This window comes from Polistes fuscatus, unplaced genomic scaffold, assembly GCF_010416935.1.
Source record: "Polistes fuscatus isolate 324 unplaced genomic scaffold, CU_Pfus_HIC Scaffold4, whole genome shotgun sequence".
In the NCBI taxonomy this organism is placed as follows: domain Eukaryota; kingdom Metazoa; phylum Arthropoda; class Insecta; order Hymenoptera; family Vespidae; genus Polistes; species Polistes fuscatus.
This window is the reverse complement of record NW_025113118.1, coordinates 9,167,755-9,193,524: the sequence shown is the minus strand read 5'-3', so window position 1 is coordinate 9,193,524 and position 25,770 is coordinate 9,167,755. Positions and strand designations below refer to the sequence as shown.

The 25,770-nt window shown below is 30.9% G+C and overlaps 1 protein-coding gene and 1 long non-coding RNA gene across 2 annotated transcripts in view; both read right to left on the bottom strand.

The window, feature by feature from the left end:
• The window catches only part of LOC122520694 (zinc finger CCCH domain-containing protein 13), a 169,948-nt gene that overhangs the window by 46,235 nt on the left and 97,943 nt on the right, over positions 1-25,770 (bottom strand). Inside the window, exon 4 of the mRNA XM_043640912.1 lies at positions 25,427-25,519. Coding sequence (XP_043496847.1) covers positions 25,427-25,519 — 93 coding nt within the window. The remainder of the gene's footprint in view (positions 1-25,426; positions 25,520-25,770) is intronic.
• LOC122520697 lies at positions 17-1,787 on the bottom strand. Its single transcript, XR_006304604.1, has 2 exons — positions 1,716-1,787; positions 17-467 (listed from the first exon to the last, which is right to left on the bottom strand). It is a non-coding gene; the product is annotated as an uncharacterized LOC122520697 (long non-coding RNA).

The window sequence follows — 25,770 nt, the reverse complement described above, 5'->3', positions numbered from 1 at the left end:
CATCTTTTTCTATCTCGCTTACTCTTTCTTTTTTTTTTTGCAATAAATTCAGTCATCTCTGTTTCTCCTTCAGCTTCTCATCAACATCAACATGCTCGTCGTTGGTATGCGTTTGTTCAAGAGGATTCTCTCTCTCTCTCTCTCTCTTTCTCTCACAGATCACGCTCACACACACACTGACAGACACACACATTTATTTTCTTTTTCTTTTTCTGTTACCAAGGACGACGACGACGACGACATCGAAATCGAGAACCTTGGGAACAAAATCGTCGTGCATTCAGGTTCATCATCAGTGCGTGAAAATCCTATTCTGTGTTCTCCGTACCGATCGCAAACCCTTGCAACCTTGCCAAAGGGCTGAACTACCCTTCACAAGGCTTCTTCTCTTTCTGCTTCTCTTTTTCTGTTCCTTTCTTCTTTACTTCTATCGAACTACGAGAGTTTCGACTGCAAACGGGTGCTTGCTAAAGGTGTATGAAAAAGGATAAGATCAAGAAAAAGCGAGAAAGAGAGAGAGAGAGAGTGAGAGAGGTAAGGGGGGGGAGAGGAGGAGATTCAACTCCTCTTCTGATTTTACCTTCGCTTCCGGATCATTCGTTCTTTCATATTTTTCAGATTTTTTCCGTCTCCCTTTTTTCCCCCTTTCTTCATTGTAACTTCATCGTCCTCTTACGAGACTGAGGAATAAATTATATAGAATTTTTATCCGACGAATTATTTGAACGTTTCATTATTGTTTTATTGTTGTTGGAATAATTTAATAATTGTTTTTTTTTTCTCGGAAGAAATTATTGGAATCGTCGATAGTTTGTATAACAATCGTTCGATCGATAAGTTTCTCTTTTTTTCTTATTTCTTTTTGCTTTTCTTTTCTTTTTTTTTTTTTTTTGAAATTATCTAACAACGATTAATAATAATTTTTTTTTGCAATAATATTTTATTAGTAAATAAATTAGTCTCGAATTTTATTCGTTCTATATCAGCGTTGATACGTTATGCGATTTCTGCAAAAGTAAAAAGAACAACAACAACAACAACAACAAATAAATTGTCAACTCGTTTAGTTGAACCGATTAATTCGCGATATAAAATTAAAAACAAAATAACTCGTTATATTATTCAATTGTAATAAACATTACATTTATTAGAAAAAATATTTATCGAAATTATAACAAAAGTCCGATTAATTGATCAAGTAAATATTTTGTCGATAAAATTTGACAAAATCCTTTAAAAAAGAAAAAAGGAAGAAAAAAAGATATAAAAGTGAAGTTCATCGTTTTGATCTCTGATAGGAAAATCATATTAACGATTTCGAAACCCACCTACGTTGAAACTTTTTATGGAAATATTAAATTCACCGTGATTTCCAACAAATCTATCGTTTTCCGATCGAAGCTTTAAATGAATAAGAGAGAGAAAAAAAAGAGAGAGAAATATTACACGTATACACAGAATATACGTATAGATATACACCCTGTATATATATATACACAGATAGATTTATTTATATAGTTTATATAGGTAAAGGTTTGGTAATGAAATTAAGCAGACAGTGATCGACCTCTGACCCCGGAGGCTACGAAATGCATCGTTCAAAATTTTATTCTATTTACCCTATCAACCCCTGACCCCTTCCCCTTCCCCCTGTATTTATCTATCCATCAATCTATCTCTCTTTCCCTTGGTTCATATATCCATGAACGCCGCACCCGTGCTAGCTACGAATTTGGAGTTTTCAATCATAACTAGTATCCCTAAGGGAGACTATGGGGTCGGTGTTGGTTGGTCAGACGAGAGTTGAACAAGTGTCCATCGCAATAATTTGGAATCAATTAAACTTGCGTTTCGATGGGCAGGTTGAAACATCGATCCGTGGTATACGGTAACCTATAGGAACGACAAAGATGGATAATTCATAGACACACGTACACACATATATATATACGATTGTGTTTGTGTGCGTATATTCGTACGTGCGTGAACATGAGTTTCAAAGAGAATGACCACGGTAAATTCCAATTGCAAACGCCTTCGCGATCATTTATAATGACACTCACGTCAGTGGACTATTCCCCGAACGTTTCACCTTGTTTACAATGCAATTGCATTGTATTAAGTTGCACCGCGAAGTATGCGAAAGTGAAGGTGAGGAGGTTAGGAGGGTGGAAACAAAGGGATGAGTTTATATGTAAGGGGGATGGGGGGAGAGAGACTGATTCGATAATACCCTACACGATATACAGACCCTATACCCTTTACTCTGACCGCGACAATTTCAACATTCCTTGTTGCATTCTCGTGGTTTCAATTGCTACTGTATAATTTTGTTTAACTAACTCGAGGGTTATCTCTGTCTCATATTTTAATTCGTAGGAAAAAAAGAACATATAAATTAGTATTTTTTCTGTTTTTTTTTTTTAAGATATAAATAGATTGTTGGATAAATTAATAAGCGAATGAAAGATGAATATTGGTTTATTTAATTTTGTCTAGTTTATTCGAACAAAAATATTCGTATAAACTCTCTTGGTTATATTTCTATTTTTATTATATCGCAAACTCACATAATTTTAATCTAGGGAATTGTTCACTTTTGTTTAAATTACTACAATCGTCAATTTAATTGAATTATATTTAAGATCACGAGTCACATTTTATTTATCAATACATTTAAAAATAGTATAATATTTTCTATACGTGAGTACAATTAATCGAATAATAAAAAAGAATAAAAATAAATTAACAAAGTATCAAGAGAAAATGATACCATTAATTAAAAGAATAATAGAAATATTTTGTCGAAACTAGACATTGAATTATTGAGTTCTTCTTGTCGTCGTCGTTGTCGTTGTTGCTTTTGCTTTTGGCGGGAAATTCAAAACGATGCTCGTATACGTTATTGTTATTGAAAGAGTTTAAATAGTTAGCATAGAAATATATTCTATGGTTAGATGAAGATCCAAAACGAAACGTGCAATTAAGCGTCAACGAAACTACGAGGCGGGAGGCTCGTGCCAACCCTCCAACCCCCACCTATCCCTCTGTCGTACTTGAAAGAAAAAGAAAGAAAAATAGAGAGTGAGAGAGAGAGAGAAAATCTCTTACGGAGGTACATAGCCTGCAGAGCAAATTACTCGACGATGACAATTAATAAAGCTCGTAATGGTGTTCATGGTGGTATCGTTTCTCCCGTAGTCTCGTCCTCGTTAATCACCTTAACGAGTGCTTTTGTTAACACCGTTGTGATGTTGCCCTAGGGGTTTCTATCTTCACCTTATATATATATATATATATATATATTTCTGTCTTCTTTGGTTTCTATTTTTCTCGAAGAAATAAAAATAAGGCTTAAAAGAAATAAACTATCAAGAGGTATTTACTCCGGTCGTTTTTAAACGACTTTATTTCTATAATTTTTCCAAGTATCTTATTTAGATTTTAATATATAACATCATCATGTCTTTTAATAAACCTTGTTGAAATTTTCTTTTTTGTTTTTTGTTAATTAAGTCAGGTGCACGTCGATAGATATTTAATTAATGATTAATATAAATAAAATCAGGAATGTGACGAAATCAGGAAACGTTGTTGTTGTTATTGTTGTTGTTGTTGTTGTTGTTAGAAATAATGAAAATAAGGTTATGAAATTCTGCATATTAACGGCGTTAGGAGTGTGCCAAGTCATTCCCACCTCCCACCCCAAATTGACGTTTTAAACAACGCTTAGATAAAGCCTTTGGGGGATATTAGGTAGACCTGGCTAGTCATTTACCTGGATTAAAAGCGACCAATGAGAGAGAGGCGTCGGGGACGACTGGTGAGAGAGAAAGGGTGCTTGTTGCTGCTTTCGGAGCTTTGACCACAATCCGGTCATACGGCTGACCGATTTTATCCGTTCACAATGTATATAGGGTATATACGTCTACGTAAAAACATAACACACACACACACACGCACATACAGACAGCACTCTTCACAATCCTGTCGATTATTTATTTTCTTTTCTTTCATTTTCTTTTCAACCTTTTCCTCTTTTCCTATCTTTCCAACTATTTTTGAAGTTATACTTCTTTTGGCTTGTTTGGGGAAAAATCATGAGAGTGAATTTTTACGATGCGCTGACAAAGCGATTACAAATTTACAGCATGAAGTAATTCGATATAATTTCCCTTACATTTAGTGTGGATTGATATTTATATTCTGATTTTCTATATACACAACATGTGTTTTATATCGATACAAATAACTATCTTCGGCTTAGTACGGTTCTTTTTAATTTTTTTTTTTTACTTCTATTGACATAAAACTAATTTTTTTATTATACTTCTACTTTTAAAAAATAATAATCAAAAAGAACAATTCAATGTACATATATTATATTCATTTTGTGTACATCGGGATTTCAGATTATTTATCGAATTTGTAAAATTCAATCGAACGCTACGCGAGTATCTTCGTTTTTTTTTTCTTTTCTTTTTTTTTATAATAAATTTTGTAAAACGAAACAAATGCGTAACGAGAAAAAAGTGTACTATTTTCTTTTTTGCCGATTTTCAAAATATATATATCTATCGGATTTTTCGATAGATGTGATTATAAAAAACAAAAAAAAAGAAAGCAATTTAAGAGATTATAAAACGATATATATTCGTGATTTACACAAAAAAAAAAATAGCAATCCGAAGTGGAAATGTAAATCCCGTATGTAAATCGGGCGAAATGAACGAAAAACGTTTAAGCGTGTGAAACAAACGTAGAATTCTGTTGAACGAAAAAATGAGAAAAAAGAAAGAAAGAGAAAAAAAGAGGGAGAGAGAGAGACAGGAATAAAATTACAACATGATAAAAAAGAAGAGAAAAAGAAGAAAAAAATACGATACACGGATATATATTATACGTATATAATATTTATCCATTTATTTTCCGTGTAAGCTTTGCATTGTCTCCCCACCCACCCCCTCACGACCATCCCTTTGGCAATAAACATGCACATGTATATGCACGTGCACGTATATTTCCATACACGTTATCGAAAATAACGGAAAGTGGCATTTAACAGAACATGGCAAACATAGAAGAACGTGTTAATCCGATGAAAGAATAATAATCGTAGGATGGATGGATTAGGTTCGTTATCGTTCCTAAGTGATATGAAATTTTTGTACAAGTGTAATAATATCCTATCAAAAAAAAAAAAAAAGAAAAAGAAAAAGAAAATGTTCTTATCATAATTCACTTATCTAAATATTTTCCAAGCTTTTCTGTTAATAACCATTGTCATACTCCCATCATCCACCATAATCCTGCCATAGTCATACGTTATTTCATTTATAATTCTATTGTCATACGGAGAGGAGGTTGGGGGAGGAGGATACATTAACATAAGTTTGTTCGTCTGTTCGTGAAATTCGAAGCGGGTCGTATCGTTTACGATAATTTCCATTCGGAGTTGTTTGAATATTCGTGTTTCGATTTGACAGAAGATATTATCGTATGCTCTTACTACTTACTGTTTGAACGAACATAAACTCGGACTACTTAAATTTAACGAGGATATTTTGATTGTAAAAATATTACAAATTTAGGTGTACTGATAGATCGATTGATCTTTTTTTTTCTTTTCGAATCAATAATTAAATTTCAAATTTTATATAATTTATATGATTAATCGTATTTTATCGTTAAAATTTGAATTTTATTTAATTTTTTCTTTTTTTTCTTTTTTATTTTTTTAATTTTTATTAATTTGAAAATAGTCAGAATTTAAATGTAAAATTTGTATTTTTTCTTTATCTTTCGTTTTGTTTTGTTTTGTTTTAATAATTAAATCGATTTTTTTATTCATGAATTTATTTATTATTTATGTTGATTGTGTGTGTGTATGTGTGTGTGCTTTGTCGTTTAAAAAATTACATGAACGATGATACAATTTAAACATCCTGACTTAAAAAAAGAAAGGAAGGAGCAATTCGTGAATTTACGAATCAATAAGTAAAAATTAACGTTTGTGCAAATACCGAAAAATATGACTCGAAGAGGTTTTCCTGTAAAGAATTGTTTTCTGCTTCGGTTGGGATACCAGAAAATTTATTTGACGCATAAATATGTTCCGAATATTCGTAATTTCGCTACTCGAAACTCAATTTACGATTATCGCGTGACGTTTTCTTTTTTCTTTTTTATGAATTCTTATAAATCCGATTATAGGAGACGTGTAAGGGAAAAAAAGATATTCCAAAAATTATGCACAGAATACAATATCGGCTATCGAACAAATTTATGCGTTAGGCGAACCTTTTTTTTCCAGGAGATAAAATTCGAACAGGTTCAGATACGAAACTTTAAGAACAATGTGATAAATATAAATAAAAAAAAGAAATCGCGTACTATGCATTATGCGCGATTGTCAAAATTCTACGAATAAATTCTATCAAGGGGAAAAAAAACAAAAATCTCTGTTGAATTTTCATTACTTACAATTAAAAAATAAAAATCTTGAGAAACAAATGAAAAATATCAATTGTCGCAAATAATTAAAACGTAATAATAACAATAATAATCTAACAATAATACGTCCTTTGCGTGGGACGTAGAATTTTCGTATGAAAAGAAAAAAAGAAGAAAAATTCTGTTGAATTTCCATTAACTAAAAAAAAATAAAAATCTTGACAAACAAATGACAATTGTCAATTGTTGCAAATAATTGCAACGTAATAACAATAACACGTGCTTTACGTGGGATGTAGAATTTTCATGTGAAAAAAAAAAAAAAAAAAAAGAAAACCTCTGCTGTATGTCAATTGTCGCAAATAATTACAACGTAATAATAACAATAATAATCTAACAATAATACATTCCTTGCGTGAGGTGTAACATTTTCGTGTAAAAAAAAGAAAAAGAAAAAGAAAAAGAAAAAGAAAAAAGAAGAATAGATTCCGCGTAGAGAAAGTTAGAGTATGTTGAAAAGGGTTGAAAGGAAGAAAATAATGCGTTTTATCGTTCGCGTAATGCGATTTGGTATATCGGGTGGTGGTTGTAAACCCGTCCGAAGGCTTAACTATTCGGTATATTGTAGTATCGTAACACGTACCGAGGAGGAACTGGCCTGCATCAAGCAGAACGCGTACAATGTGCGCGAGTGCTCATTGATTTCGCACTTGCAGAACCAATATCCAATCCCAAGGCCGAATACGGAATCGAATACTCCATACTAGTAGTACGCGAATACGTTCGATAAACATCGACGCTTCTGTAGCTTGGTTGGTTGGGTAGGTGCCTGGTTGGTTGGTTGGGAGGACTACCGTGAGCCGAGAAATCCTTTCATCAATGTTGAATTGTCGGCACGGTTTGGACTATCGTATAATACAGAAAGCGCGTGTAACATCAAAGCAAAGTAGAGAAAGAGAGAGAAAGAGAGAAAAAGGGAGATAAATATAACTCGAATTAATCGAAAACGCGAAATTCCATTCGTTAATATACTACACGAGAGAGTTTTCTTTTTTATTTTTTATTTATTTATTTATTGATTGATTTATTTATTTATTTATTTATTGATTGATTTATTTATTTATTTATTTCAATCAAATTTATTACAAACGAATACTTTAACGATTGATACACGTATATATAGGATTTCTTTTATTTTTTTCAATTGAAAATATACCATACGTATTCAAAGTTATGGATATATAAACATAAATTTTCGAATAAACTAGATGACAATTTTTATTCAACGCGTCGAATTTTATTTCGTAGATAGATTGGTAATTTTAATGAGCGGTAAAGATAGATGATATGAGATTTAAATTGAAATATTTCGTTTCCTTTCTTATAAGCGATATTAATTATTGATTTAAGTTTTATTCTGTGTGTTACGTGAATTATTTTATTTATTAATAATATAATGAATTGTATTTTTTTTGAATTTTATTTTAACAAACGATGCATAGGATGTTATTAAATACTATACGATCTTATGATTAGTGTGTACTTATTTTATTATTCAAAATTGAATCCATGACACTAAATACATTACAACTATGATGTCTGTTGAATATTTTGTTCTATTAAATATCTTTAACACTATCAAATGAATAATCGTATTAACGTACATTCTAAAACACGCGTTCGGAACTTCAATGAAACAACGAGTTGAAATTTGTATTCATGCAAAGAACGTGGGACGTTTTGAACATTTCACGAAAGTATTATCATACCCTTTTCAATCTTATAATTCATAAATACATTTACTCATTTTGATACGAACAAATTGGTTCTTTTCGCGCACGTGAAATTTCTGAACATTCGTTCGCATATTTTTGTTACACCCTGTACGCGTTGTAATATAGGAAAAGAAAATGTCGTCAATCGTATATAACATTTATACGTATACGCGTTTTCTAGTTAAATTAAATCAATTAATTTAGTCGAATATAATATTTCGTCGTAATATTCTCTTTTCATTTTACAATTAATGCAATCGTTATACGCAATTATCGTTTCGTATCGTTCGCGTCTCGCATTTTATCATCATTTTTGTAAAAAAAGAAGAAAAAAAACAAGGCCTTTACTTTCAAATTCTATTTCAATATTTTACCAAAATCGTAAAAGATTACACGAATAAATGTTTTATATCATTTTTCTCCCCCTCTAGTTTAATGCAATTTTACATTATCGAAAAATACCATGTAATATTTTAGTTATTATTATTTGATGATTTGGATTATTTTCTATGTGATATTCTTAGCAATAGGTATTGACAAGATCAATATATAAAGTTTCATCATTTTAACGTTCTCTACTATCTCGTTATTTTAAAGATTAAAGTAATAAAATGGTTTTATACCTAACGGAAAAAGAATTTTCTATAACGTAAAAATCAAATGCTCTGAAGTATCTTGTAATTTCTATCTCTCTGTCAAAGCCACCTGCTTTTTGATACGATTCCGTTGATACTTTTCTACTTTATTAAATCTCTGTTAAGAAATTAAAAAAAAAAAAGAAAAAAGAAGGGATCAAAAATGGATAGGATAGTAAGTATAATGTAAAAGTATAATAATATACTTTCTTTTGACTAAACTTCGATGGATATTTAAACGGATGATAAATGAAAATTCTGTTCAAACGAGTTATTAATATTTTCACGTAAATAAAGAAGAAGAAGAAGAAGATGAAGAAGAGGCTATAAAAAAAGAAAAATAAAAAAGTAAGGAACAAAAAGAAGAGACGAGAAAAAAGAAGAAAAAAGAAAAAAAAAAGAAGAAATGAGCTTGCAATCTCGGCCAATGCCTATCACGTTCGAAAAGCAGGCTCTTCATTATCTCAACGCTACCTCTTTAACGTTGATCGATTGTTCGAATTACAAAAGCTCTTCTCTACCTAGGAAGCAACAGCAACATTTTTACAATCACCACCACGACCACAAACACCAACAGCAACATTTTTACCACCACCACCACCAATACCACCACCAACAGCACGTGGTAGGTACGGTACTGTACTTTACCTCATCAAAAACACGAGGGGTGGGTAGTTAGGTGTTTTAAATGGGAAATATATGTGTGCGTGTGTGTGTGTGTGTATGTGTCAACGTATATATACTTGTTCGTTCGTACGAGATAACGTTAACGTTCGTGACTCGTCGAAGAAAATTAAAATTCCGCATAGTACGTTCGCCGCATTGCTTATGTAAAATAGGCTCTTCGGCTTCGGTGGGAGGAGGAGGAGGTGGAGGAGGTTCATGACGAAATTAATGGGAACTGAAAAAATAGCTAAAACGTACGGTGAATTTTAAACGAATTTTCTTACTACTTACCTATCCGAGTGAGAAATTATCGGGGCCCCCTTCTTCTTTTTTTTTTCACCCTCTCACCACGCGTTCTTATATTTTCGTTTCTTTCTGACTTCATTTATCGAATCTATTGCGAACGAGGTTTTTTTTAAAAAGAATTATATTTAAATAAAATGAGGAAACACAAATTGTGGGATATTAAATTGAAATTATTTCTATCAGAAATGTTATTTTTGTTGTTTGTTTGTTAATTGAAATGTATAGAATTTTTAAAAGATAATAGTATAGTATTTATTAATATGTAATTCATATGAATTGTATGTAAATCTATGGGTGTTTGATTTTTGTTCCGTCGAAAATGTAGAATTTTTTAAACGTTGTACAATTTTTTGTTATAATAATTTCATTACTCGCATTAGAAATAAAACATTCTTGTTGTACGTAAATTGAATGATAACGTTAAACGAAGAAAATGTTTTACTATACGAAAATACGATAAGTGAAAGAAAAAAAAGAAAAGCAATATTTGAAATGATTTTAAAAAACAATATTTCTTTTTTCATGCTTCTCCTAATCCTTTTTTATCGTAAGAAAAAAAATATTATCACGATTGTAGCGTATAGATATAATTGGAATAGATTAAAATATGATGATTATATAACGATGGAAATATTAACTAGAATATTTCACTTTAATAATTCGTAGTGCGTTAAAAAATGAGAGAAAAATCAGCAAACGAAAGGACTGTGACATTCGTTGTGTGTGTTGCATCGCATAAAAAGCCGACTCACTCTGTTTTTTTTTCTCTTTTATTTTCTATCTTACTTTAAAATAGTTACATTTTTCATAACGTTACTATGGTTACATTTTTTTCGCGGCACAATATAACCATTTTCATATGGGATCTTGGAAAAAATCTATTCCCCGAACGAACAAAAATTTCTCTTCGAAAATAAATAAAAACAAAACAGAATAAATTAATCAAAAAAATACAACAGATGCGATTACAAAAATCTGATGAAGCTTTGAGATAAATCGAAAGAATATTAAAAAAAATAAGAAAAAAGAAAGCACGAGTCACGTTTCGAACAATCGAAGAATTGATTCTTCCTTATGTAATGAACACTCGTAAGCAAAGATTTCATTTCTATTCTCGTTGGAAGAAGACAACAACTGCATAATGCAAATCGATATTACATTATAGTCCCAATAAAAAATAATACGAGATCGAGAGAACGAGTTCGAATTTGCATTTGCATTAGAAATATAATTACAATTAACGTACACTACATTATATGTTTTTTAATAGGTGTTAGAGAACTCGAATCGGGAAAAGTAATGGATATTTAGAAGGCTCCTAAAAAATACCGTTTTATATGAAATTTTATATGAACAAAATTATACGTGTCATTATTTTCAAATAATATTAATTTTGTATATATATATATACTAAAGCAAAAATCATGTTATCCAATACTAATAATGATAAAAATAATAAAAGTACACAGTAGTATTGTAAAGAGATTTTTTTCACAATTTTCTTATCGTATTAGATCAAAACCGTGTTATAGGAGGGTTCTCGAAATTTATGAATCATGCTATAACTAAACCGTCTTATAGAATCCGATATAGTAAAACTACAGTAGTATTGTACAAAGATTTTTTTTCGCAATTTTCTTATGATGTTAGAACAAAACCGTGTTTTTATATAATATTAATTGAAAGAGGTTCTTTATAGTTTATGAATCATGCTATAGCTAAACCGTGTTATAGAATCCGATATAGTAAAAAAACCGTAGTATTGTACAAAGATTTTTTTTTTCGCAAATTTCTTATGATATTAGAACAAAACCGTGTTTTTATATAATATTAACTAAAGGAAGTTTCCTATAGTTTATGAATCATGCTATAGCTAAACCGTGTTATAGAATCCGGTATTGTAAAAGGGTTTTACCTGTACTTTGAAATGACAGGGGGGAGATCTCTTTTCCTATAGGTTCTACGTTTCGACGAACGAGAAAAACAGAGAGAGAGAGAGAGAGAAAGAGAAATTGTGTGGGGTAAAGGGGGGTGGCTGGTGGAGGGGGTTGAAGCAAGCAGAAAACGAAATTAAAATTCCACCGAGGTCTCGCGCCAACGGCCGTGTAAATGCGCTTTAATAATAATGTAAACGCCTAACGAATGGGAGTTAACGCGTGGTCGCTTCACCGTGAAACGAGGCGACGCAGCGTGGCCTTCGAAAAGGGCTGGAAGGGGGTCGGGGAGGAGAGAGGAGGGGAGAGGAGGAAGTTGGCCGAGGGGTTTGCGTGGGTGTGGAGAAAAGCTGGGGTTTGGGAAAAGTTGGTTTGAGTTGGACACGAGAAATACAGGTTGGTTTTCCGTACACGTTATGCGGCTGGTGTAGGTCTGGTCTGTCCCTTCGATTCACCCTTTAGCCACCCTTTAACCATCCTCGAACCATCCCTAAAATTCACTACTACTACCATCACCACCATCACTATGATTCAACAGCATATCGTTGGTTCGTTGCAAGAGAATCCATTCCCCCTCTTTTATCACACGCATACGATTACATACACAGAGATATATATATATATATATGTATGTATGTGTATATGTGCACGTACGTGGTAATAAACGCATAATTGCATAAAATTATCGGCCTACAAATTATTGGTCTTGCTTTGCTTTGCTTGGCTTTGCTTTACTCGTTGCTTTGCTTTGCTTTGCTTTACTTTGCTTTGCTTTGAACGAACCAACGAATGATGGGAATGAACATAAACGATTGCAAGTCGCGACCTTGGCCGATGGCTCGTTAAGCTTCGTTCAATAATTCCGATAATACCTATGGTACCGTAACATTGTTTGCATACCGTATTACATACGGCTCGTTGTTGATTACTCGATGATTTCTAAATAATCCTGGAATTTGATACCCCTCTTCCTCCCTCCCTCCCACCCTCTCTCGTTCCGTTTGTTAATGTCGGTCAATTTTTTATCTTTTATTTTCAATTTATTTTCTTCTCTTTATTTCTCGTAATTTTTTACCACAATTTTTGTTACAAACCCTTTTTGTTTTTTCATTTCGTTTCTTTCCTTCCATTTTTTTTTTTTAACTTTCCTAAAACGTTGAAAGCCTTTCACGATAGAACTCTCTAACGGATGTTGTTTGCATTTTTCGTTGGTTTCTTTCCTTTTTTGTTTTTTTTTTATCCTACCCATCGATCGAATCCATGATTTATAGATCATCTTCGAAATGTTCTTGTTCATCGAGCCGTAACTCCATCGTACTTCATTCTTTTTCTCTTTATCTATCTCTCATTCAACTTGTCCGAAACGTCAATTTCTTTGACAATAATTTTCTTTCACCCGTTAGAATGATACCTTTCGATCTGATGGGATGGATGGATGGATGGATGGATGGATGGAGGAAGGGTGGGGGTAGGGGGGAAATTTCTATCGTTGATGGTCGGCTCTTAATCACGACATTCGTTTTACACGTGACTCCGTTCCTAACGGAAACGAACGAATCCAGTTTCATCTAGGAAAATCGAAAAGTATCGTGAAAGTGACTTGTATCGAAAAGTATCGGAAAGTGACTTGGTTATAAATCACTAGATATAGACAAAAACAGAGAAAGAGAGAGAGAGAGAGAAAGAAAGGAAGGTATGACGTATCCAATAAGGTGGATGAAAAATACGAATAAAAATAGACGATGATAATTTTTCTTCTCGTGTTTAAAAAAAAAAAAAGAGAAATAGATGAACCGTAGGAAGGAAGGCACGGTTATTTCTATTTTTTTATTTTTATTTTTGTTATTATTTCGACTCGAGTTTTGTAATCGACCGTTTGATTCTTGTTTACTCGACACATCGAATCGATATCGATGTAAATAAGAATAGAAATAGAAAAAGAAGTAGAAGAAGAAGTAGAAGAAGAAGAAGAAGAAGGAGAAAAAAAGAAAAAACGGGAAAATTAGTTTTTCCAGAGGAAAAGAGGAGGAAGGGAAGAAAGGTCTTTCGATTTTCCAGCTCGTTTGTGTCTCTTAACGAGATTCTAGGAAAGATCCCGAGCTTGATAATAGAATTGAAATTTCTTTTAACGTCCTTCTCTCTCTCTCTCTCTCACTCTCTCTCTCTTTCTCTCTTTTACTTTTACTTTTTCTCTCTTATCTATCTATCTTTCGTTCTCTTTAAAAGTTTCAGCTCGTTTCCGTTAGTAACGATGACAGAACCACCCACCCACTCCCCTCTTCACTCACCACTTCCGGCAACCGTGTTACCAATATTACTAGCAACGAAAACGAAGCAAAAATTTCAATTCAGAAATCTTACGATTAGATGTGATCGATCTTTTTTTCTTTTTCTTTTTTTTTTTGCATAACGAAGGAAATTAGAAAGGGGAAAAAAAGAAAAAGAAAAAAGTCCCCCCGTGTATATTGGCAATTTTTCTATTACGTTTTTCTATCCCGGTACCCTAAACACTTAGGTACCGTAATCTTCTGAATTTTCACCCTCCCTGAGATGATTTCAATGTTTTGTATATACAATAATGTGTGTGTGTGTGAGTGAGAGAGAGAGAGAGAAATAAAACAAGAAAAAAACGAATTGTTGGATTTCGATGTAGTTAAGATAGAAAAAAAATAAAATATGTTTTTTTTGTCTTTTATAAATTTCAAGATTACGAAGTATGAAAGATTACAACGATTGTATCGTTAAAAACTAACAATGTAAATTAAATATATTTGATTCACATAGGTGTATGTAACACACGATGATCTATAGTGAAATATTTCTGTAATACTTTTTTCCAAATGGCCGAATACATTTTTTTTTCTTAACAACAAAATAATGTTTTTTGTATTGTAACATTATTATACACAAATTAGTTCAATTACAATTTTCCATCGAATTTAGGAAAAAAGTGATTTACTTTCGATAAGTATTCATTCATACACATATGAACAGGCTTTCAAATCACTTAGGTTCGCATGTTTTATGGGGAAAGATAAGTATGGGGGTTATAAAAAAAAGAAAGAAAAAGAAAAAGGGATAGAAAAATGTCATCGACGCGTTAACTGAACGTTGTTGAGTGTCAACAGACCAGAAAAAATTCGATTTTCATATATATATATACACACACACCTTTTTTTAAGGGAGAAACTTACTCAAGGAGAAACCAGGATCCCTATCATTCCCCATGTCCGATACCGGGGACTATATCCAATTTTCTCGATTCGCCTAAGTTCGGTCAATTCTGTGTGAATTCTAGGAGCGAACCCCCTAAAAGTGAACTATAGCGTTCGAAAAGCAATGCCAAACGAACCAAACCAAACCTTGAACGTTCTGATCCTACGTGAAGAGGCCATTAACGGCCTGTCCTTGAAGCTGATGCTGACTGAATCCTTCAAATATACATACGTGCACGTATATATGTCTGTTTTTGTATGTATATGTGTATATATTTATACTACCGATAAAAATGGTTTGAAAATCGTTTATTGATACAAATAAATTTTGAATAATGTTTTAAGAAATTTTCAACATCTTTACATTAATAATTTTTATCATATATATATATTATCTTATTATTATCATTATTATTTATTTATATTATCATTATTAATTATTATTATTATTATGGCATTAATTCGAAATGAATGTATCAATTGCCAGGATTTTTCTTTTTTTTTTTGGGTAATATGTCAGGCTGTCGTTAAAAATAATTGTGATTTTGGACAAAAAAAAAAGAAGAAACAAAAAGGTGGTTCGAAGAAAAATATTAATCTCACTATGAAAAGAAACGAATACGAAATGTGAAACATATTAAGAACTTAATTTTTTTTTTTGAAATCTTAATAAATCTTAAAAGTGCATTCATTTTTTCGTTTACAAATATTTACGTAAGAATTTCGGAAATTTGGGGTGTCTCCAAAAAAAGAAGAAAATAAACTCGGGATTATTTTTGAGTGGGTTAAAATAAAAAGAAAACGAAGTTTCGAAAAAAAACACCCGGTTGAGTTTCTCATGCTAACATATTTTGAAACAGTCTGTATATATTCATAGAGTATTCGTACTAACGAGATAAAAATACATAGAAACTCGGTGAATAACTATTTAACGATTATATGAGTAAAGAAAGAATAGAAGAAGAAGAAGAAGAAGAAGAATAAGAAGAAAAATGTCGGTTGATATAGGAACGTATAATATAATAATAAAGAAAGGAAAGGAAAAGGAAAGGAAAAGCAGTTATCTTTTCTTAAGGGGGTAACACAATGCTAAATGATAGTTTAATTTTCCTCTTGAGATAAGAATCCTACCCATTTCCAGCAACTTTTCGCTAGGACCATTCGTAAGAAAATCTTTCTCTTTCTTTCTTTTACTTTTACTTTTACTTTTATTTTTTCTCTTTTTTCTTCTTCTTATTTTTTTCCTCTTTTTCTTTCGATTCTTCTTTCTCTCTCTCTCTTTCTCTTACTTGTTGGGTTCAACCGAAGGGAATCCCTTTAAGGGAATCCTAGAAGCTTTCTCGACATCGAAACCATTTATTCGACTGAATTACTTAGATAAAAAAAGAAAATAAGTTACTAATTTTACCAACCAGTACACCATTCCAAGAGTAAAAGTAAATTTCAAACCGCGAATACAATTTATTCATTTTAAAAATGACAACTTTCAATCTCTACTTTCAATTCAATAACGTTCATAAATATTAATATTATTATAATATCAACTATTTTATTTCCATTCGAATGAGAATAATAATTTGATTAAAATATATATATATATAATCATTTATATTTTCGAAACGTAAAATATAATAATAGCCCAAAAGTAACTAACAATTAATTATCTTAAATGTTGATTAGTGATTATTAACAAAATATAGACAAAATTAATAGTTACAATGTTGATTACAAAAATTTCAGCTATTTTCTTTCCATTACACAATGAAAGTAAAAATTTAAATAAATATTAGAACGGTAATAACACAACAAATGAATAAAATTAATAATAACAGTTACACAACGTGTTGATAAAAAAAATTTCAACAATTTTCTTTTCATTCGTGTAAGAGAGTATAAATATTTAAATTTATAATTATTTAAATAAATATTAAAACGTTAACACAATCAACAAATGAATAAATTGCGTTCGATTAAACGTAAAGTGCATCTCTACTCGCAAATGTGCAAACAACTTTTAAGAGAAACTTTGCGATCGATCTATCGAAACTTTTCGAAAACGTAAAGTAAGATTTCACGAAATGTCAACAACAAAATTGCCATTTACCTCGAAAAGGGAAACTTTTGAAAGTAGAAACTGTTTGAGATGCACGCACGCTAAGAGACGGTTTAACTCTTTTAATCAACATCTCACACAGAAAGCTGAAAAGTTACGAAAGAGGCAAGAAATTTAAATCAAAAACACACTTTTACGCGAAAACAACAACGAAAAGGAAAAGAAATAATATATATAATAATATAATATATAATATTTTTATAAATATTTATAATAAAATATATGATATATAAGAATATATATATATATATATATATATATATATATAATAATTTTTAAAAAGTGAAAATAAAAAAACGCACTTAATAAAAGCAAAACGTGATAAAAATAAGAGAAGGAAAACAAATGGGTTAGGGGAAGGGAGGAGGGGGTGGAGAAAAAGCTTGAAGCTCTTCGATAGAAAATATTTTTGTTCGACCTCGTTCAAACCAAAGATCCGAAAAAAAGGTTAACGCGTAGAAATAAAAATTAAAAAACAAAATAACCAAAAAATTGAATACAACACCAACGCAAACACGTACAGTGTGTTCCATCATTTTCGTATTATGGGAACGGTGAGATCGGCAAAAGTAAGAAAAAACCAAAAAATTACATAATTATACAATCGAAAATACCTGATTAAACAAAATTGTATGTAAAAATGTAATAATTATATTTAATATACTCTCGTCTCGTAAAAAATACATTAATTATATTTTTTTAACGTGTCCGGTTAAAATATATTTACAAATATTTCTTTTTTCATTCTTTATGATTTTTACATTAATTGATATTATTTTTTGTTTGTTTTTTTTCTTTTGTTGGTAAAAATTATTATTTAACAAAATACATTTTTGACATTGGTATGGATAACAACAACAACAACAACAACAACAACAACAACAACAACGTTGTTGAATAAAAATGAAACATCCTGTATAATTCGAACGTGGTACCACGGTTCACGCGTGTATAATACGTTAGCGTATACTTCTTTTTTTTTTCAAAAAAGAGGTAGGAGGTTTAGGATGGTAGGGTTTGGTTGGGTTTCGGTTCGAGAGAAGAACGCGAGCGGAAAATCTGCATGGAAAATTGAATATAGGAAGAGAATGTTCGTTCGAAAAGAAAAATACGCATGCGGTGCGATGTGTTACTATACTATACTATACCATACTATACTATATTATACTGTACCGTAGCCGGACTGTGGTCGCGTTACTACAACCTGCCCGGACAACGGTACTCCGGTACCTTCTCTCATGGTATTTTGTTTGAGCACGTTGTTTCCAAACTTTGTCCTATTCGATTCAATAAAATACCCTTCAGCTATTTTTTTTCCTCTCTCTCTCTCTCTCTCTCTCTGTGAAAACTAGAGTTAGTGGTAGAAAGGAGGGTGTCCAGGGGGGAGGTGTAGGTGGCAATAGTCCGAAGAAAAAGGAACTTTGTTGATTCATTTAAATATAAACGAAAGTATCCTTGAGAACCAGTCCTGGAATTAAATCTTGAAAAAGATGAAAAAAAAAAATAAATAAATAAAAAAATGTATCTTTTATTTATCCGATTATTCGAACTACCTTTCTTCCTATTCGAAGCTTTCATCCTTCTTCTCCTCCCCCACCTTCTTTTTCCTTCCATTCATTTTCAATTTTATTCTTAGTTAAATTACATTCAACTATAAAAGTTAAGAGAGATATCCAATGAATAAGAGAGGTCCCCAATGAATATTTTAATTTAAAGAATAAATGATAAATATATAATAATAATAATAAGAAAGGAAAAGGGGAATAATGTTAATATTGTTAAAATATGATAAAGAGTTATTAAACGTGAATAAATGAATTTGTATTTGTAATTGTGTGTCGTAAGAATGAAAGAAAAATTGTTTGATTATGAAAAATAAAAATAAAATTATAAGAATAATGTGAAAGATCAAATGTTTAAATGAGAATAATTCAAAGAGAAAAAACTATTAAAATTTATTATGGAATAAAATAAAAAGTATATAAACGTAAACGTTTTTAAATCCAAACGATACTGCAAACAATATGTTACTTTTTCGTAATGGTCAACCACACAAAAAAACATTACTCAACTATGAACCCTTAGAGAAAATAGCCTAGCCTTTGTACCTTAACGAGCATAGATCGGTGTGGGTCTTTTGGCAAGAAGCCAAACTATCTCTAGGGATAATAAAATGGTAGAGGGACTAAGGTACAAAATGAACCCTTTCTGTAAGTAATACGTGAAATATCTTTTCCCAAAGTGGACAGGACACGTTGGTTGGTCTTATTGATAAGAACAACGAAACAAAAATTTGTTCGAATTTTTTTACACATTTTTCATTCCCATTAAATATTTTATTATCATTAATCATCAATTATTTCTAATTTATCGATTATAATTTTGTAATAAATTTCTACACGATTAATATAATAAACACATATAAATTATTAAAATGTTTAATATTTTATATATACATATATTTATATAAAAATAATATATTATTATAATATATTCATAATAATATTCATTATTATATAATTCGATTAATAATTGAGACGAATTTATTTGCGATTCATTTGATGCAACGAATTTTTGATATCAAAGATACCGTATTAATTTCTATACGAAATTGATCACACCAAAATAAATATAACATATATTAAAATATTTGATGTTTCATATATATATAAAAATAATATAATATTAAATATAATATTTTACATAATACACATTTTTTCATATTATTATATATACTAAAATTTCTGTTAGTAAAACGTTGATGTACTTTTCAAACAAACCAATATATTTATAATATGTGTTCATTTTTTATTAAAAATAACGACAGGTGGGGTGAGGGGGCAGGATCCTTCTGTATCACAAGCACGAACACGATTAATTTTTTCGTATCATTTTATCCGCGAATCTTTATAAATAATTATTAACAATATCCGAAAAAAGAGAATACACATCCAATTGAGAAATATATTCAAGAGAGAAATAGAGAGAAAGATATATACAAATTGAAGCTTTGTGAGTTAGATAGTAGATACACATTCGTTCATGTTAGTCTACAAACTAAACTAAATCGATTCTAGTATTAGTAATATACGGTAAATAATTAAATGTACGTTAGTCGAATTGTGAATTTGATCCGCATTTAATACGCATTGCAAACTCACCAATGTTAATTTCACCTAAAGGTAATCATAGATAAAGAGGGGGAAGAGAAGTAATGGGGGAGGGGGATGAGTAAGTGGTTTAGAGCTAGAAAGGTATAATGAACGTATTACCACAAACGCGTATCAACTTACCATTAACCTTTTCACTATGATGCACCGACTATAATCGTTTTACATATAAAATGCAATTGACGTTGGACGAACGATTGAATCAAAATCGTGTGTGTATTATTAGATATATATTTAGAAATGAATTCGATGAACATTTAAAACGATAATTTTAATATTCGTTTATAAATTGATACACCGTATATTTGTTATTATTTCTTTTCTTTTTTAAATAATAATATTTATTTTCGCGTCAATTTGTGACGAATTTATTTGCGATTCATTTGATGCAACGAATTTTTGATATCAAAGATACCGTATTAATTTCTATACGAAATTGATCACACCAAAATAAATCATAAAAAAAGAATATACTATCGTTATGGGAATTGTGAATTGCAGTAAAGCAAATAAAAATACTTTTATCAGCAGTAGTGTCACGATGCACTTAACGATATTGTAAATTGTTTTTATTTGTTTTGTATTTGTTAATATACTTGACTGATTTAAATTTCTGTATAAGTGTAAGTATCGATCAAGAACTATATCATGATTCGAATCGAGGATATAATCCAATATTAATATTTCTTTTTTTTAAATCGACATTATTATTAGTTACAACTGACAATAGAAACATATGGAAATTGCATGATGCTTCGTATTATTTTCCCCTATTGTTTGAAATGGTTAAGTGAATCATTGACCCGTTAATAATAATCCTTTTGCTCGTATGTAATACATGCGTCAGACAGAAAGAGATGAGAGCATGTACCGGGTGAGATATTTAAAACAACCAACCTAAATATTTCGATTTCTATTGTCGATAGAAAGAAAAATGTTTTAAACGAAGTTCGTTTGATTTAGAAAATGCTACGTAATTACGTTTAACATAATTGATATGTTACCTCGTTACGTTTGAGTTGTATAAATACCTTTTATCATAAATAACGATCATAATAATAATAATAATAATTATTATTATTGTAGCCAATTCGTTTAGGAAAAAAAAACAAAAACAAAATAAGAATTATTAACGTGGTTATATTCAAACCATGATAAAAAAAAACCAAAGTAATAATAATAAAGTTACGTTTGACATGTATAAATACCTTTTATTATAAATAACAATCATAATAATAATAATTATTATTATTCTTCCAGCCAATTCGTTTAGAAAAAAAAAAAAAAATAAGAATTATTAACGTGGTATTATTCAAACCATGATTTAAAAAAAACCAAAATAATAATAATAAAGTTACGTTTGACATGTATAAATGTATTTAAATACTTTATATCATAATAATAATTATTATTATTCTAGCATATTTTTAAACGTCCCACCGAATATATGCAACGATGAAGGAAGGAAGGAAGGAAGGAAGGGTGGTAGGGTGGTAGAGGGGGGTTGATAGGTGGAGTTTAAATTGGAAGGAGCCGGAGGGCGTCTCTCTCGTATAGAGTTAACTAAGCCTGTTGTATTAAAGGGCCAGGGAGGGAATATTCTAGCCGAATATAGATACACACGATCGCCACTCGTTCATGGTTATCGCGTTGAGAATAGAATCGACTCGTTGGTTGGTTGGTTGGTTGGTTGCTTGGTTGCTTGGTTTCCCTCGATTATCATAAATTTACCATGGTGGACCATATCAACCTTCCTCTCTCCCTCACTTGCTCCCTCCTTCCCCTCTTCCCCCCTCATCCTATCTTTCTGTCTATCTTTCATTCTACTATCTCTATCTCTAGGGTTCACTTAACTCAACATTATTTTGTTAAATTATTGTATTATATTTTCTATAATATTTGGTGATTTTTTTCATATGGGAAGTGAATGATGAATGAAATCATTCGAGTAAGTAAAATAAACAATTTTACGGACAATATTTTTTATATAATTTATATATTTTTTTTTTAATTAACCCTTCGAGTGGTGAATACTTGAAGATGAAGTGTTTTGTAGATATGGAGAATAATTGATTATTATTAAGACTGTTTTTTTTTTCTTTTCATTGATTGATATTCATAAATTATATTTAATAATTAAAGTTCTTTTTTCTTAATATAATTTTTATTTGACAAGACTCAAAACAATATTAATTGATATGCAACAAAAAAATATTGACAAACACGTATATTAAAAAGTATATAAAGCATGTATGCGTTCGTAGCAGTCAAAGGGTTAATAAATTTTATCATAACTTAATACGAATTATTTATAATTCGTAAGATAAAACAAAACGAACGATGATATATATATAGAAAAGAATAATCTTACTTTTACGAATGAAAAGTATCGATGAATTAATAAATTTCTTTATAATAGAATTATTTATTCGTAAGATGAAACAATAAGTATACGAACGTACGATCGAACAAAAATATATAGAAAAAAAAAAAAAAAATAATCGTATCGACGTTAGAAAACGTGTATGATAAAAAAAAACCGTACAATATGATGTAATAATATCAGTTAGGTGGTGGCGTTGGGAATATTAGATGGCGTGGAAATAAAAAAAAAAATGAAATCGAGTTTAAATTCGAGGATAAAGATCTACGAGCAAAATAAAAAAAACTACGATCCCTTAGAGAGATTTAGAAGAAAGAGAAAGAAAGAAAGAAAGAGAGAGAGAGAGAGAGAGCTCTCGTGGATGATAAATTCCATCTCGAGGGAAAAGTAGAGAGTACGAGAAAAAAAACGAAAAAGAAGAAAAAAGATAGTTTGATATCGATGAGTGAAAAAAGGTGGTGGAGTAACCTGGAGTAAAGGATATAGGTGTGTAAAAGAAGGTAGAAGGAGGGGTTGAGAAGAGCGGGGTTGAAGGGGTGAGGAGTGAAGAGGGGGTGTATTGCAAAGTGAGGACAGGCAACCTTAACGGGATAAAGAAACTCACGATGCTGATATCATCCTCCTATCTGCTATCGTCGATGTGTATGTACACCCATAGTGAACAAATAAAAACTTTGCCACGAGTCTCTTGCACTTGGAAAGCTTCCCCTGAATTTTCTTCTTCCAACTCCCGTACAGCTTCCCCTCCCCCACCACCCAACTCCACCCATACCAGCCCCCCATTTCCTCCCACCCCTTCTTCTTCTTCTACTTCTTCTACTTTTACTTCTACTTCTTCTTCTTATTCTGCTTATTGCTATAGTCAACGTGAAACTTGGAACTTGGTAGTATTCTTTTTCTTTTTTTTCTTCTTTTCTTTTTTTTTTTATAACCCTCCCCTTTGGCCTTTCGAGATTATAAGGGTTATCGACCTGAACTTAATACGTACACTTATCACGCTGCAATGATCTTGTTAAGAGAACTTTTGTCTGTGTCTGTGTCTGCTTTTTTTTCTCTTTATCTTATTCCACTCAACGTGTATGACCATTGAACGGGAAAAAAAGAAACGGCGGCGGGGTGAGGGGTTTCTTTTCTTCTTCCTCTTTTTTTCTTTTCTTTTTACCTCTGTGTGCAACGAAAGAGAAAGAGAAAGAAAAAGAGAAAGAGAAAGAGAAAAAGCTCAAAAGCTTAGCCACGGTTAAATAGACGAGCTTTTATTGGCTTTGGGAAGCCCGGAGAAAACACGACGTAGAAGGGCCTGTGCCCGTTTGTGGCTAAGCACATCCCCCTGACCTACCCCCTCCACCACTACCCTAGTTCCCAAAACTAAAACGAGCAGAGAGATGTTTAACGAATTTTGAGAATGTAACTTTGAGAAAGACTCGAAAATGCTCGAATTTTATTTAAATATAACCGATAATGCAACAATAAAAATTCGTAGGAAATTAAAAAATAAAGTCGCATACGCGCGTGTGCGTGTGCCGTTTCATCGTTAAAAAATAACATTATTATTATTATTATCATGGATTGATCCTATATGGACAAATACGAAAATCCCTTTTTATTACAAATATTATTATTATTATTACCATCATCATCATTATTATTATTATTATTATTATTATTATTATTATTATTATTATTATTATTATTATTACCATCATCATTATTATTATTGTTATTATTGTTATTAGCATAGACGTAGGAATAAAGAATTTGAGTTGAGTTTAATATTTTTGGTTAGATAAAAGGAAGAAAAGCAAACACATCCGAATAAGTAGATACTACGTACAACCGCGTTTATTTTACCCACACACACACACACACACACACCACACATACACATGTGCATGTAGTATACGTGTTTATGATCTCTCTATCTCTCTCAATGTCTCACTCTCTTTATATAGGATTTATTTGCATGGGAGTAAATGATACGTGGAAAGAGAGACAAGCTAATTAATTAGTCGGCCGTTCGACGCAACAAAAAGGACCGTTTCAATCTTTTCCTTTTTTATTTTTGTTTATTTCGTCCCACAAAGTTTGACGTGGATCATTTTAATTGAATGTACGTGAAAGACAAAGATGCATAGATGCGAGCAGACAGGCAGACAAACAGACAGACAAACAGACAGACAGACAGATAGAAAATTAGTGATAAACGAAATAGAAAACGTTTTCAATATAATATTTAATACATTAATAAAAACGATAATATAATTTATTCGCTATTGGTTGATATTAATCCGCTCATGTCAATGTTTAAACATTTTGTTATTGTTGTAACTTAAACGAAATAGAAAACGTTTTTACTATAACATGTAATACACAAATAAATTTGATAATGTAATTTATTCGCTATTGGTTGGGAATTAATCCACTCATGTCAATGCTTAAACATTTTGTTATTGTTAATGTTATTGTTTTAATTTAAACGAAATAGAAAACGTTTTCAATATAATATGTAATACACAAATAAATTTGATAATAGAATTTATTCGCTATTGGTTGGGAATTAATCCACTCATGTCAATGCTTAAACATTTTGTTATTGTTAATGTATTGTTTTAATTTAAACGAAATAGAAAACGTTTTCAATATAATATGTAATACACAAATAAATTCGATAACATAATTTATTCGCTATTGGTTCGGAATTAATCCACTCATATCAATATTCAAACATTTTTGTATTGTTTGTATTATTATTATTGTTATAATTGTTGTTGCAACTCACCGACATCTTTCGATCCACCCCATGTTCCCAGCTGTGCCTGACGTGCAAGTCTGGATAACGCGTCAACATAAACTCGAGACGCCGCTGCTGCAGCTGGAAGAGAAAAAAATAGATAAAATAGATAAAATCAAAATCAAATATTTGTCTCATAACGTAAATAAAATTAAATTATAATTCTTTAATTAACCTTTTTTACAAATAAAATGATTATTTATTATATTAATCGTAAATAAACGAGACAAAATGTATTAGCATTTATTATTAATGTTATCGAATATTGTTGAATAATAATTAATCAATAAATGATATATTCAATATTATTATTGTCGTTGTCGAATTGAAGT